This window comes from Formica exsecta, unplaced genomic scaffold, assembly GCF_003651465.1.
Source record: "Formica exsecta isolate Colony F162 unplaced genomic scaffold, ASM365146v1 scaffold365, whole genome shotgun sequence".
Classification (NCBI taxonomy): Eukaryota; Metazoa; Arthropoda; class Insecta; order Hymenoptera; family Formicidae; genus Formica; species Formica exsecta.
The window spans coordinates 3,774-16,273 of record NW_021850897.1 but is presented as its reverse complement, the minus strand read 5'-3'; the positions used below and the strand labels follow the sequence as shown (position 1 = coordinate 16,273).

The following is a 12,500-nucleotide window of genomic DNA, read 5'->3' as shown; positions in this document are numbered from 1 at the left end:
TGGTTGTAGCATGAGAATGAGTTCCACTTTAAACTCCGCGATCATTCGCCAGAAATCATTAACTGTCGATGGCATGGGAAGCTGTGTGGCTAGATACTGATTCTGATGTCTTATTCCATCTACGTAAACAGCAGATAAATAATCACTGTCCTCGTCCGATGCCGGGTATCTTTTCAAATATATTCTGCTGACTTTATCTGCAAAATAAATCTCTTCTTTGCATCTAACGTTGACGATTTAAAGATTTATAATTAGTTATAAATAATGTTAATTTTTTTAGCTTATAATTAGACGAAATTTCATATTTCTTATGTTTCCACGAAATATTTCGATCTGTGAATTTGTTTATTTAAAAAAATTTCAGAAAAGATTCGTAAAAATAATTTTTCACGTACTCTCCTGGATATATGCAAACAAACCTGAAATCAGTTCTGAAAATCTGTTCTTGGCACGGTTACGCTCTGATAAGGACGGTGGAGATGTAAATTGTCGCAGAGCCTCGTCCTGCCACGCAATATTCTGTAGTCTGAGAATTATCGAATTTCAAATTTTTATAACACATTTTTAAAATCAACCAATAAGCCTAATATCGAGGTCCAATTCTTAAAAGATGTACCTTTGCTGTTGAATCGATAGTTGTTTCTTTAACTCCTTGATTCGTGTCGATAACAGATCGTTACACGGTAACGTGGTCGGAATGGAAAGCAAACATTCTACCAATGCCAAATGCGCTAACAGATACTGCTGTTTATTATCTACCATATTAGCTCTCTCGCTCCTGATGGATGCCGTTTCAGCAAATACGTCGACCAGCTGGATAATTTCGTTTTCATCAAATTATAATCTTTTGTATTGTTCGCGGGCTTAAAAAAACACTGAACTCCGATTTATCGATACAAACAACTATCGAATTTATCTTATCTATTTATCTTTATATATATTATCTTTACCCCTTCGGCCGCTGCTCGATGGAGACAAATGTCGCACAGAATGATGGTTCCGGTTCTCCCAACACCGGCGCTGCAATGGACCACCACGGGTCCATTTCCAGGTGGTGTCGCCAATAGTTTTTTTAAATACGTGACTACAGAGTGTGTGTACAAGGGCACACCGTGATCCGGCCAGGCCGTATAATGCAAATGTTCTATCTGTTGTTGATATAGGTATTTAGCAAAAGTCATCGCGATATTGATTAAAAATAGGAGAGCGTACCTTTCGAGTCTCTTCCCCCCAGGTGACTTGAAAAGTTCTGAAGCAATAATCAGCGAAGACGTTGTGCTTTGCGTTTAACACGATAACGTCTCCGTATTTCTTTTTCTTACCAATGTCCGGCCAATATTGCTCGCATTTTGTCTGCAAAATTCATAAATAAATGAATTGCTTAACTGAAAAGGCTAGGTAAAAATAAATATAAACTTGTTTTTTTTCAATTTTTGGTCAGTCTTTACGGTATATTCGTATGTCTTGTAAACTTGATTTAAAAATTTTTTATGTTGTATTCGAATTATATAAAACTAAAAATCTATAGGATAAGCAAAAAAAAGCTTACTTTTCCATTTTCGATTACGTTTGCCAACATGCAAATAATGAGAACATTTTCTTGCCAAATCATGCGCCAGAAATCAATAACTGTATTGGGTTTGGGTCCTTGTGTCGCTATATAACGTTTTTCTTTCTTATAGCCCTATTTTTACAAAGAGAGGAAAGAATAATCATAATTAAAATTTTCAATTTTTTTCTTGATATTTTCTATAAAAATTAAAAATATATATACACAAATATATAATTTCTGTTTCAAAATTTATGTTTCAAAGTTAAAATATTTATTACTTTGATTATGACTTACAGTGATATAATTAGCATTGATATAATCAGAGTAAGCGTCATCCGGAAGTTTCTTTAATATCACGCGCGTTTCGTCATCTGTAAAAACCAGCATAATGTTACCTCGTTATCATGCAAGAATAATGGATGCGAGAGGCTATAATCAATTTTTTACTTACATGCTATAAGATTTCCATATCGATTTTTAGATTTATTCTGCAGCAATTTTCCGTAATCCCACGGCCGAGTTTGTCCCCTTGGAAATGTCTTGAAAGAAAATACCAAAATTATATATTATCATATTGTTATATAAATAAATGATAATTACGAATTGCAGCCAATATAATTACGCGGAGAAACAATTTTTCCTCCATAAAATTTTTTGCATTATAAATATCTTGTGCCATATAATATAAACTTAACGTCCGAGTGTCACGTTGTCGAAAAAATTCCAAGCAATTCAATGTTTGTTTAAGAATTAAAAATCAAATTGGATACTTACCTCGTATTGTTTGTCCAGCAATCCCGACTGTATCGCCTCTCTAACGTAATCCTCGAAATCTTTCACCTTTGTCAACGATGTTATTTCTTTCACTGTCTCCTCGTTCTTCTTTTCGACGGCGAGTGGAGGCACTTCTGGAGTGGTTGCTCGTGATAAGGATTGCCTGTCGGAAGGAGTTGAGAGCTCCTGCTTCGAATTTGATATCACAGACTTGGTCTCGTGTTCATAGTTCTCGATATTCTGCGACAAAACCATCTCGTCTTGCATGGACTGTTTAGTCGATTTCTGTTTCTTCCTGACAAAATTGCATAATGGGAATATAGCAGACGTGAAAAGAATCCGCACTTACAAATCGTAATTTGATTTGTGGCGTCAGCTATATATTTGAAATTTATACTTTGATATATGTGAATAAATATATGGTAGCCAGCAGCACTACTATTAAAATGTAAGATAACATATATTACCTTCGATACAAATAAAAAGCCGCGCCTGCCACGACAAGAAATAATATAATTGGTATGATCCACGCTTCGTGATGCTTTGGTGGAATCTCACCGATACTGATCGATTTTGCAAGCATGATCGGCTTGTTGGATGAACTCCGTTCCGTTACAATAATCACTATTTCGTATGATTCTTGAGATTTCAATGGACAGTTTTTAGCACCACCGTAAATCTGATCGTCGCCGACAATAAATAACTTACCAGCGAGATCACTAGTCTGTCACGATTAAAAGCAACATTAAAAATCTTTGATCTCAGAAAAACAAGAAATAATATAATATTAATATTATAATTATAATGTATTAGTATGTGCGTTAATCTATTATCGGTAGTTAAATATTAAACATTTTTTTTTTTTAATAATTGTACTCATTCGATTAATATTTAATTATTATTACGCGTATTGCTTTTTTACTTACATTTTTTAATATAAACTTTACGAATATTATGAACGTATATACATACCGAAACCTCAGCAGCTTGCCAAGCGATATCATACATTTTTACGTTTGCTTGAGAACGCAAATTCTCAGGTACTTCTGAATGTTGCTTACAGACATTAGGGCCTTTTACGATGATATGCATCTTACTGTCGTCTGTATCGTTCAGGACAGGTGGTATATTTAACGAGATCGTAGAATAAAATGTATTGACCATGACCTTTAGGTCGCCATCGAAACCTATGGTTGAAGGCGTTTGTATTTTTACGCACTCAGGTTCGCTGGCCACGTTCGCAACTGTCACAGCTTTAATGCAAATTCGGTACTGCGTTGATGGAAACAAATATAATCGCTCGCTATAGTTACGCATGTAATGTGCCACCGGATATTCGTATACATCGTTACGTAGCGATCGTGAAACGAGCCTCTGTTTTTTCAGGTTGGAAGAAATTTCTTGTATCCAAATATGAAAAGATTGCAGATGACCACCTGTCTTCCAAGGATGATACCATTTCAACTTAATTATACTATTGTCATTAATTGTAAAAGTGTAATTTCCAGGTGGATCTGGCGCTGAAAGATAATTTGATAGAAATCTTTGTTATATGTAAGCTTAAGGGGTCTCCTAGTTTGACATTCTGAAAATAAGGCGGTTTTTGGGAATTTTTTTGGGGAACAAACAAATATTTTTGTTTGAAAAAAAATTTAGGATATATTTGAAATATTATTTAATAAACGTGCAAAGTTTAAAATTAATATGTTTTATACTTTTCTTTAAAAAAATTCCCAAAAATCGCCTTTATTTTCAGAGCGTCAAACTAGGAAGAACCCTTAAGCTACAATTTATTTTAAGAAAATTAAGGAGAATCTCTAAACAGTCATTCGTTACGTAATGCAATTTAAACAATAAAAAAGAAATTGATTATTTGTTAACGCTTTCTGAACGACCCTTATTATTAGTCGTTATTTGTAAAAATATGTTAGTTACAACAAGAATAATTCATAAAATATAATAATGCATAAAAGTTATTTTTAAATTATATAAATTAATTAGTTTTAAAACACAAGAGAATTCATAATGCGCCAAGATTCCAAGATTGATTGTTGAGGAGGAATCTTACTTGTATTACTAAGCATTTGATCAGTTACGAAAACCGAAGGACTTGGTTCAGTAACATTCATATTGTACGCCAGAACCTATAAAAAATATATATTTCATATTCTATAAATTTTTTTACATATCCGTTTCTTTAAATTTCCTTTTGTTTATATAAATTAATTATATTTTCTAGAAATATTATGCAAAAAATTTCCTACTTGAATTTCTGCACTTCTAGATGGTTCTTGAATAGTTTGGCATATGTAATTATCCCACAAGTCACAAAACTCATTCAATTGAACTTTAATAGAGAGACAATTTTTCTGTTTTCTCCGATTTATTGTGCATGATTGAATTGTATAATAATGCAGTTTTCCGTTGAGGGGTGGACGTGGACTCTGCCATCTTAAATGTATCATTGCAGGTACTTGACGAGTGTCAGTTTCAACGACCTCCAGATTGATTACATTAGGCGGAGCTGTTATTTCGATCATGTTGTATAATCTTATAGAAATCAATTTGATCTAAAGTACAAATGAATTGTAATATGAAATTTTACCCGTTGGTGGAGTTTCAAATTCATATTCTTGATAAGCGAAGACATTTTCTAGGCTCGTGTAATCTCTTATTACGTAAACTGTTGCCATGTATCGTTCAACACCGTGTAATTTTGGTTCGATTTTACCTAAATCGAGAGAATAAGACACAGTATTTTTAGTTATAATAATCCTATCTTTAACAGCGTTGCTGATTCCGCGTATTTTTATCTTAGCTTTAATTGGTCCCGAAATCGTCGTGCAATCTTCAGGCGGATGCCACGATAGTTTCCAGCCTTGCACTTTTAGCTGACTAAATACTTCTGTTGGTATCTCTGTAAAGTTGTTGACAGTCATTATTTATTGTCATCAACTTGTGTGTGCACGTACCGTTCATTTAACGTAATATTGTAATTAATTCTTACTAATCCTAGAAACATACTTTCTATTCTATAATATTTGTTTAATAATTAAATACAAAAATGCACGCGATGCAATGAGGATAAACTATTTGGAGAGTTTTGATCTAATAATTAATTACTAATTATATTCTTTATATAAAAGAAAGAACTTATGATTATTATGCTATTATCGCTTGTGGAGAAATATAAGCAGGAAATTTACCATTCTTATTATAAAGAGAAATATTTTGGGAAAAAAATTAATAAATAATAAATTAGATTAACTCATGCTATTTTATCTTTAACTTCAAAGATAACTATGATAAATAATAATGTTTATATATACCAGAAATATTTGTATCAAAGTTTATCTCTGTATCCATGCTATTATATCGTGAATTATGAGCTATGACCTGTACGCTATAAGACACGTACGGACTTAAATCCGGAATTGTAATTGTTGTATCATTTGTGGATTTAGTAATTATGTGATTATCTGGCGTAGATAACTTTAAGTCTTTACAGCCGTAATATTCTTTAATCTGTGAACAATAGAATGCATTTCAATAATACTTGAATAATAATAAAAATAAAATAATAAAATATCGAAAAGAGTTAAAAAATTAACATTAAGATAAAAAATTAATATTACAGTTCAAGTTAAAATTAAACATATATATTACTTTGATGATTTTAATACTGATTTTATAAGATTTTAAAAAACATAAAACTTTATTATAAAAATAATAATTTAATATAAAAACATAAAACTTTATTTTGAAGTGTAAATTTAAAAATTATTTCGGTTAATAATCGCTTTTCTACTTATATAAATTTCTGATATATAAGCTTATATATGTATGGTGTATGGGTACATAAACTGCATTTTTACCTTTAAGATTACTTCATATCGCACTATTTTTCCATTAGGTTGATCGGGAGGTCTCCAAATCACAGTAAGTGTATTAGATGAAATCATCGCTCGCAAATCTAACACTCTAGATGGAACTGTCAATATTTTTATAAAAATTATTTATAAATAATGCTATTAATTTATAAAATATTATTCTGCATAGCACGCAAATACATAAAAGTATATCCATATAAATATACAAATTTCCAACTGTAGATATCTTTAAAATTAATCAAATCAAAATTAAAATTAAATCAAACTCACCGCTCTCAAGTGTACGAATCTGCTGGGAAAATAGCTTGACATTTTTATGAAATATAGATACATTGAAAGAAGTGTATGATGTCAACCGTGATAAGTTACGGGGAAAGTACGTAACTTGTTCATTAATGACTTGCTCATCAGTATCTATATTTCGAACTATCAAGCGATACCAATTTGCTGGACATCGATATAATTGCTGATATAGAGGAATAAACACATTATGTTTTTTTTTTTCTAAATATTGTATAGTATTTACGCTCAAAAACTTTTTAAATAGTAAAATATTTACGTACATCATTATTATTATACCAGTCGATTCTCAAGCTGGTTTCGCCGGGCTTCACATCAAAGCCTTCAACCGCTAAATCAATGTAAAAAGAAGTATTATAGAAAATATACAAAAAAACATAGATAATAATTTATAAAAAATTAGAATAATATTTTTATTCAAAAGTAATGAAAGACAAAAGCGTAAGACAAATTAATTTAGCTTATGTGTGTGTAGTGTAACTTTTTACATTTGCAACCATATCAGTCTATATAAAATTTCTTCTAACTTAAAGTATCTAATTTAAGTTTGGCATAAAAATACAAAGTAATAAAAATCTCGATGTTAATAAATTTAAAATATATTATATGTATATAATAAAATATTTTATATATAATAAAAAAACATTGAATTTTATACAGTCTAAATAAACATCAAGTCGCACTTACGATTGCAATCCGTCTCAGCATTTTGCCAAGGACTGTATATTTGAGATCCCGTAACATTTAAACAGCAATTAATCTCATAAGTAGTACCGGGTGCTAAGTTTTCAAAATTTCCTATCAATTGTGTCATATTCGGAAATACCTTCATCCACGATAGGTAAATCACATGATTAGATTCTATTTGTCCCTGTGAAAAATATATTATAGAGTTACTTTCTTTTCTTCTTTCTTTTTGAATGTTAAGAAGTATTATTTTTCACATATTTTTGTCAATAATATTATACATTTTATTTAATTAAGGATAGATCACGGAGCAAGATTCAATATTTTGAAGAATCTCGGATAATATTAAATGATATTTACTATAAGGCAATAATAAGAAATTGGTATTTCTTCGTACTCTTTTTTCCATTTAAAAGTAATAATGGCCTGAATATTCGTACTGTTTGCAAAGTTAATCACAGGTTGGTCCAGATTATCTATTTCTGAAAAAAATTATGGTAAAATTGCATAAAAGTTAAAACACACCTCCGATTTTATCGCTACTTAAATATATTGGAGGGGAGGTTTTTCTGAGTAATTCTTCACAAAAAATAATTGGGGGCCGGTATTGATTTAGAAGATATAACAAATTGAAATTTGACATTAAAATATGTGTATGCTGTATAATTTGTTATTTTTTCATTGAAAAAAACTGTTTATGACATTTATGCGTAGGACTCTGCCCCTCTCCCGCCTATGCATTCAATAAATAATTTTTTTTAAACAAGACTCATAAATTCATGTAGTTGCATGTCGAAAGCTGTTAACAAATTACGAGAAATAGGTGAAACACATTATTGATAAATATCCATGACCATGTACCTATCCCGTAAATGAAAACAAACACATTTTCCTCGTCTGCTCTACAATAAATACAAAGTACACAAAAACTTTTTCTAATATTACTTTATAATACCTGAGAAAAAGCATTAAATAATTTTTTTTAAACAAGACTCATAAATTCATGTAGTTGCATGTCGAAAGCTGTTAACAAATTACGAGAAATAGGTGAAACACATTATTGATAAATATCCATGACCATGTACCTATCCCGTAAATGAAAACAAACACATTTTCCTCGCGTCTGCTCTACAATAAAAAAATACAAAGTACACAAAAACTTTTTCTAATATTACTTTATAATACCTGAGAAAAAGCATTAAAACTGTGAAACTTTAATTTGTTATATCTCTCAAACCGATGTTGTCCCCCACTTATTTCTTGCGGAGAATTATGCGGAAAACCTCCCTTATAACATATTTAAATGGCGATAAAATCGGAAGTGTGTTACTTTTTATGCAGTTTTACCAAAATCATTATATTACGTTTTTTTTGCATTCAAACAATGACATTAGTTTAATTAATATTAAACAAATAGCATAGTAGTTATGTATCAAACATAAAAGATAGTTACTTAGTTGGCATAAAGGTGGTATGTAAAAATTTTGGCATCCATTATAACACAATCCAGTTATTTTGTTACATGGAGATCGTACATTAATTGAAGTTTTGTCGCGGCATGCGCCACATTTTTTCTTGCAACCATAACCATATGTATACGATTCACAAGCTAAAAACATCGATTTATTAAATATGCACAAGAGCATTACGCAAGACGAAAAGATAAATAACTTCGATAATATAATAAGTTACATTTACATTTAGAACAAGTGCTTTCCGAATATCCCGGAAGACACGTGCAACCATCTTTATAACAAATTGCAGTTTCCTTGCAGTCAACGTAGCTATCTAGATCAATTTTGCAAGAGATCAAACATTGCGGACCAGTCTTTCCTTGAGGACAATCTACACGATCTGAAAGGAACTTTTTCTTTTTCAAAATATTCGTTTCAAATATGCCATCCTCTCTCTAAAGAATTAATAAACAAAAATGTGATATTATTAATTCCAGTCACAAAACATAAGTAATAGTTCTAAATAATTACCCAGTTTCACGTCTGGCTTGGCATCTGATATAGAATTCACGACGATATGATTATTGTAAAACAATTTTTGACATGTCGCATTCGGCCAAAAATACCCTTTATCATAGTTCTCCCAATCTTGATTATTAACCATATAACTCCATCTTAATGAATCTAAACGTGATAGTTAAGCGAATTATATATTGGAAATAATCAATTTCTTTAAAGATTTTCACAATCGTTCGACAAACATATAAATCAAATATTTAATAAATTTTTAATAAATTTTATAAGGATTCGTACTATTTGTGGGACATCGACGAACATTTGCTATCGCCCATAATGGATTAAAACTAGGCGTGTTGAGTTTAGGAATCACTTGGATTATCACATTAGTATAACTTGTCGTTGAAAGATTTTTCTTGATTTGAACGGATTGCCACATAGGCAAGCCATGAGCCGCTTTCGATGAGCCCATTGCAATCACCGTTTCTAACACTTTGTAATTTGTGGAATCACGTAACACTACATGTGCATCGCATTCTGCACATAGGCCGATTAACATTTGTACACATATTGTTTCATTACCGACTTGGACGATGGGACTCGTTAAAACCGCACTGTCGAGAGTTGTGTGCAGAAAGTTGTCTGAAATACATATTCGCGGATAAAGTTTCTTTTTTCGATTACTTTATTTGAAATAATTATACATATGATTGATTAAAATATCTTGAAACTTTGCACCTACATATATGAAAACGAAACAGAATTTCTCTATTGCTTTTAATGAACATGTGATAATCGATGCTGGAAAATTCAGGCTTTCCCACGTCCTCGTACGTCATAATAACGTTATCAGTATCATAAACGGATATATTCCGAGTTACAGAGTTCCACGTAATGACAAACGATCGCCACTCAATTGCAGACAACGGCATATGCTGTATTGATCATCAATTAGTTTTAGGTGAAGTTTTGCAAATTTATGCAAATTTAAATTCTTAAAACGGTATCATAAATGATGACACACAATAGTCATAAATTTAATTCCTTTTTCGGTTTATATATTTTACAAGCAAGTTTTTCAATTATCTAAATAAGAGAAAATAGCTTTAAGCGACAAAGTTATGGTGTTATATTTTACCTTGAAAGATACTTGTGCTTTGCTGCAGTCTGAATTTAGTTCGGGAAATTTTCCGGCTACAGGCACTCCCGTCGCGCATTTTCGTATGACGGACAAAGTATTGTCCCAACCACCTATTATAATCCAATAGCAAAGGTCTCTGTTATAATTCGTACCATTACAAAGCAATATATGCGCGTTATTAGATCCACGAATAGAAATGGAAAGCATTGCTGTAATATTTTCGAGATTTACGTAATCATATCTATCTTCAAGATTGTTTGCATATTCTTGAAATTCTGAAAATTTTAAATGCGTGTTTCTTAAGGCGATTTTAAAACTATTAAACATTGTAATGCATTTTACAGATATCAAAATTATTTGTCAAACTATTTTGCACTTTTACCTTCCCATCGCTGATCAAATACCGGACCCATGGGTGTTTTGAGAGAATTCGTGAGACTCCAATCCTGTTGTACCCACGATTTTAAGCAATCTTCGTCTGCATTCATTTTGCAATTTATTTCGCAATTTGGAACACCTCCATTTAAATTAAAAAATCCTGAAATAGTGCACTTACGTACTTAATGCATTGTCGCAAATATTAGGATAAAGCTAAATGTTTGTAAATAATTGGTTAATAGACAAAATACAATAAGAATTCCAAAATATATGTTCAAATGATGAATACAATCTTTTCTAGCATTTACATAAAGTTGTAAAAGATCCATATTTTTATTTTAATAACTTACGGTTATTGTTATGTCTATTGTTCGTGTAATATCGCCAGTTTAAATTGTCGTTCCACACTAGAGCGCCGCCGTCGTCCTCTGAGATGCATATTAATTTTCTGATGGATGATGAATAGATTTTTGGCGATCCGCGTAATACGGTCACTGTTTCGGAAATATATAGCATCTGACTCGCGAAGAGAAAGAACATTAACGCTTCCATTATCTTTTTTCTCATTGTCAACAAACACATACGTATTATTCGAACATTTAACGATCATTAGAGAAGACACTGTGACAGAAAAATATTATGATACTATGATCATCTTTTTTCATATCGCCATTTTAAAGGCCTTCAACTAAATTATTGAGTGAAGCGAATTATTCTGCGTATTGAACATACATTGGAGCGAAATGCGTAAAAACGAATTACGATCATTTATTTGAAAGATGCAAATGCATTTTAGCAATCGGATTTAAATAAACAACAAAATAATAATAAAATTAATTTTTGTTAAAACAATTTGAGCTTTACACTCCACTGGTTCAAACCACTGGACAACAGTGGTTTCAGGCGGTAACTGGTACGAAAGGAACTCTACTTCCTTCTAGTGAATCCGCGATAACAGAATCCGTATCTAATAAATACGGCTGACGAATCAGGAAGTGACGATTTTACAGAATGTCTCTATATCATTTTCTATACTAAATTACTGAATAAATTATAACAAAAAATATTATAAGATAGAAAATATTTGATAATAATAGACAAGAATATACACATATAATAACGAAATATGCATAATAATGCACAAATGGTATAGTTTATTTCCATACAATTCTTTTTTGTTGTTAAAAAACGCATACTTTCCCTGATATTTGTAAAAATGTATAAAATAACCGTGATTTCAGACGTTTTTGGGCGCTAATTGTTTAAGGAAGCATTTTTCGACCCATGGTTACCGGAAACTTTTTGTTCGGTATTAAATTATCTTTCAAATGAGATCAAAATGATTGTAGTTTGCTCCACAGGTTTTGAAATAAACCAGTTAATAACCAATTTCAAATGCACCGAAAAGTGTTTTTTTCGGCTATAGACGGTTGTCAACATATTTTTATGTACTATATAATATATATACGCGGAATATTAAAATATAGACGAATACTTTAAATTACAGATTATATATTTTTATTAAAAGAGATTTATCACGAAGCCTTTCGTTATACTAATTTCTTGATTCTTCGATTCGATTGTTTAATTTTTTGCGTGTTCTCAATCCGAATTATATTTAAATAATCGAAAAGTGTCGTACAATAAAACATTGGACGAATATATTTAATCCTTTTATAAATCTAAACTTTAACTAAATTTATATATATATTAAAAAGTTAGAGGAAGGAATGAAAAGTTAGAGGGGGTCCCATAAGAATTTGGAAAATTGCCAAATTAACGGACTACCTAATATATATATCTAAAAT

The 12,500-nt window shown here is 31.0% G+C and overlaps 1 protein-coding gene across 1 annotated transcript in view; it reads right to left on the bottom strand.

Annotated features, from left to right (window-relative positions):
* The window catches only part of LOC115239150 (receptor-type tyrosine-protein phosphatase F-like), a 13,334-nt gene extending 1,761 nt beyond the window's left edge, over positions 1-11,573 (bottom strand). Inside the window, exons 1-28 of the mRNA XM_029813510.1 lie at positions 11,043-11,573; positions 10,697-10,852; positions 10,312-10,589; positions 9,916-10,108; positions 9,471-9,815; positions 9,189-9,341; positions 8,902-9,057; positions 8,657-8,812; positions 7,564-7,685; positions 7,204-7,387; positions 6,780-6,847; positions 6,487-6,682; positions 6,202-6,317; positions 5,656-5,851; positions 4,932-5,243; positions 4,591-4,850; positions 4,395-4,470; positions 3,299-3,846; positions 2,794-3,050; positions 2,327-2,621; positions 2,004-2,091; positions 1,847-1,923; positions 1,550-1,684; positions 1,213-1,353; positions 951-1,148; positions 617-813; positions 420-526; positions 1-197 (exon numbers count right to left, since the gene is read on the bottom strand). The exon at positions 1-197 is cut by the window's left edge and continues 18 nt beyond it. Coding sequence (XP_029669370.1) covers positions 1-197; positions 420-526; positions 617-813; positions 951-1,148; positions 1,213-1,353; positions 1,550-1,684; positions 1,847-1,923; positions 2,004-2,091; positions 2,327-2,621; positions 2,794-3,050; positions 3,299-3,846; positions 4,395-4,470; positions 4,591-4,850; positions 4,932-5,243; positions 5,656-5,851; positions 6,202-6,317; positions 6,487-6,682; positions 6,780-6,847; positions 7,204-7,387; positions 7,564-7,685; positions 8,657-8,812; positions 8,902-9,057; positions 9,189-9,341; positions 9,471-9,815; positions 9,916-10,108; positions 10,312-10,589; positions 10,697-10,852; positions 11,043-11,274 — 5,439 coding nt within the window. The 5' untranslated portion in view covers positions 11,275-11,573. The remainder of the gene's footprint in view (positions 198-419; positions 527-616; positions 814-950; positions 1,149-1,212; positions 1,354-1,549; positions 1,685-1,846; positions 1,924-2,003; positions 2,092-2,326; positions 2,622-2,793; positions 3,051-3,298; positions 3,847-4,394; positions 4,471-4,590; positions 4,851-4,931; positions 5,244-5,655; positions 5,852-6,201; positions 6,318-6,486; positions 6,683-6,779; positions 6,848-7,203; positions 7,388-7,563; positions 7,686-8,656; positions 8,813-8,901; positions 9,058-9,188; positions 9,342-9,470; positions 9,816-9,915; positions 10,109-10,311; positions 10,590-10,696; positions 10,853-11,042) is intronic.
* Positions 11,574-12,500: the final 927 nt, after the last annotated feature.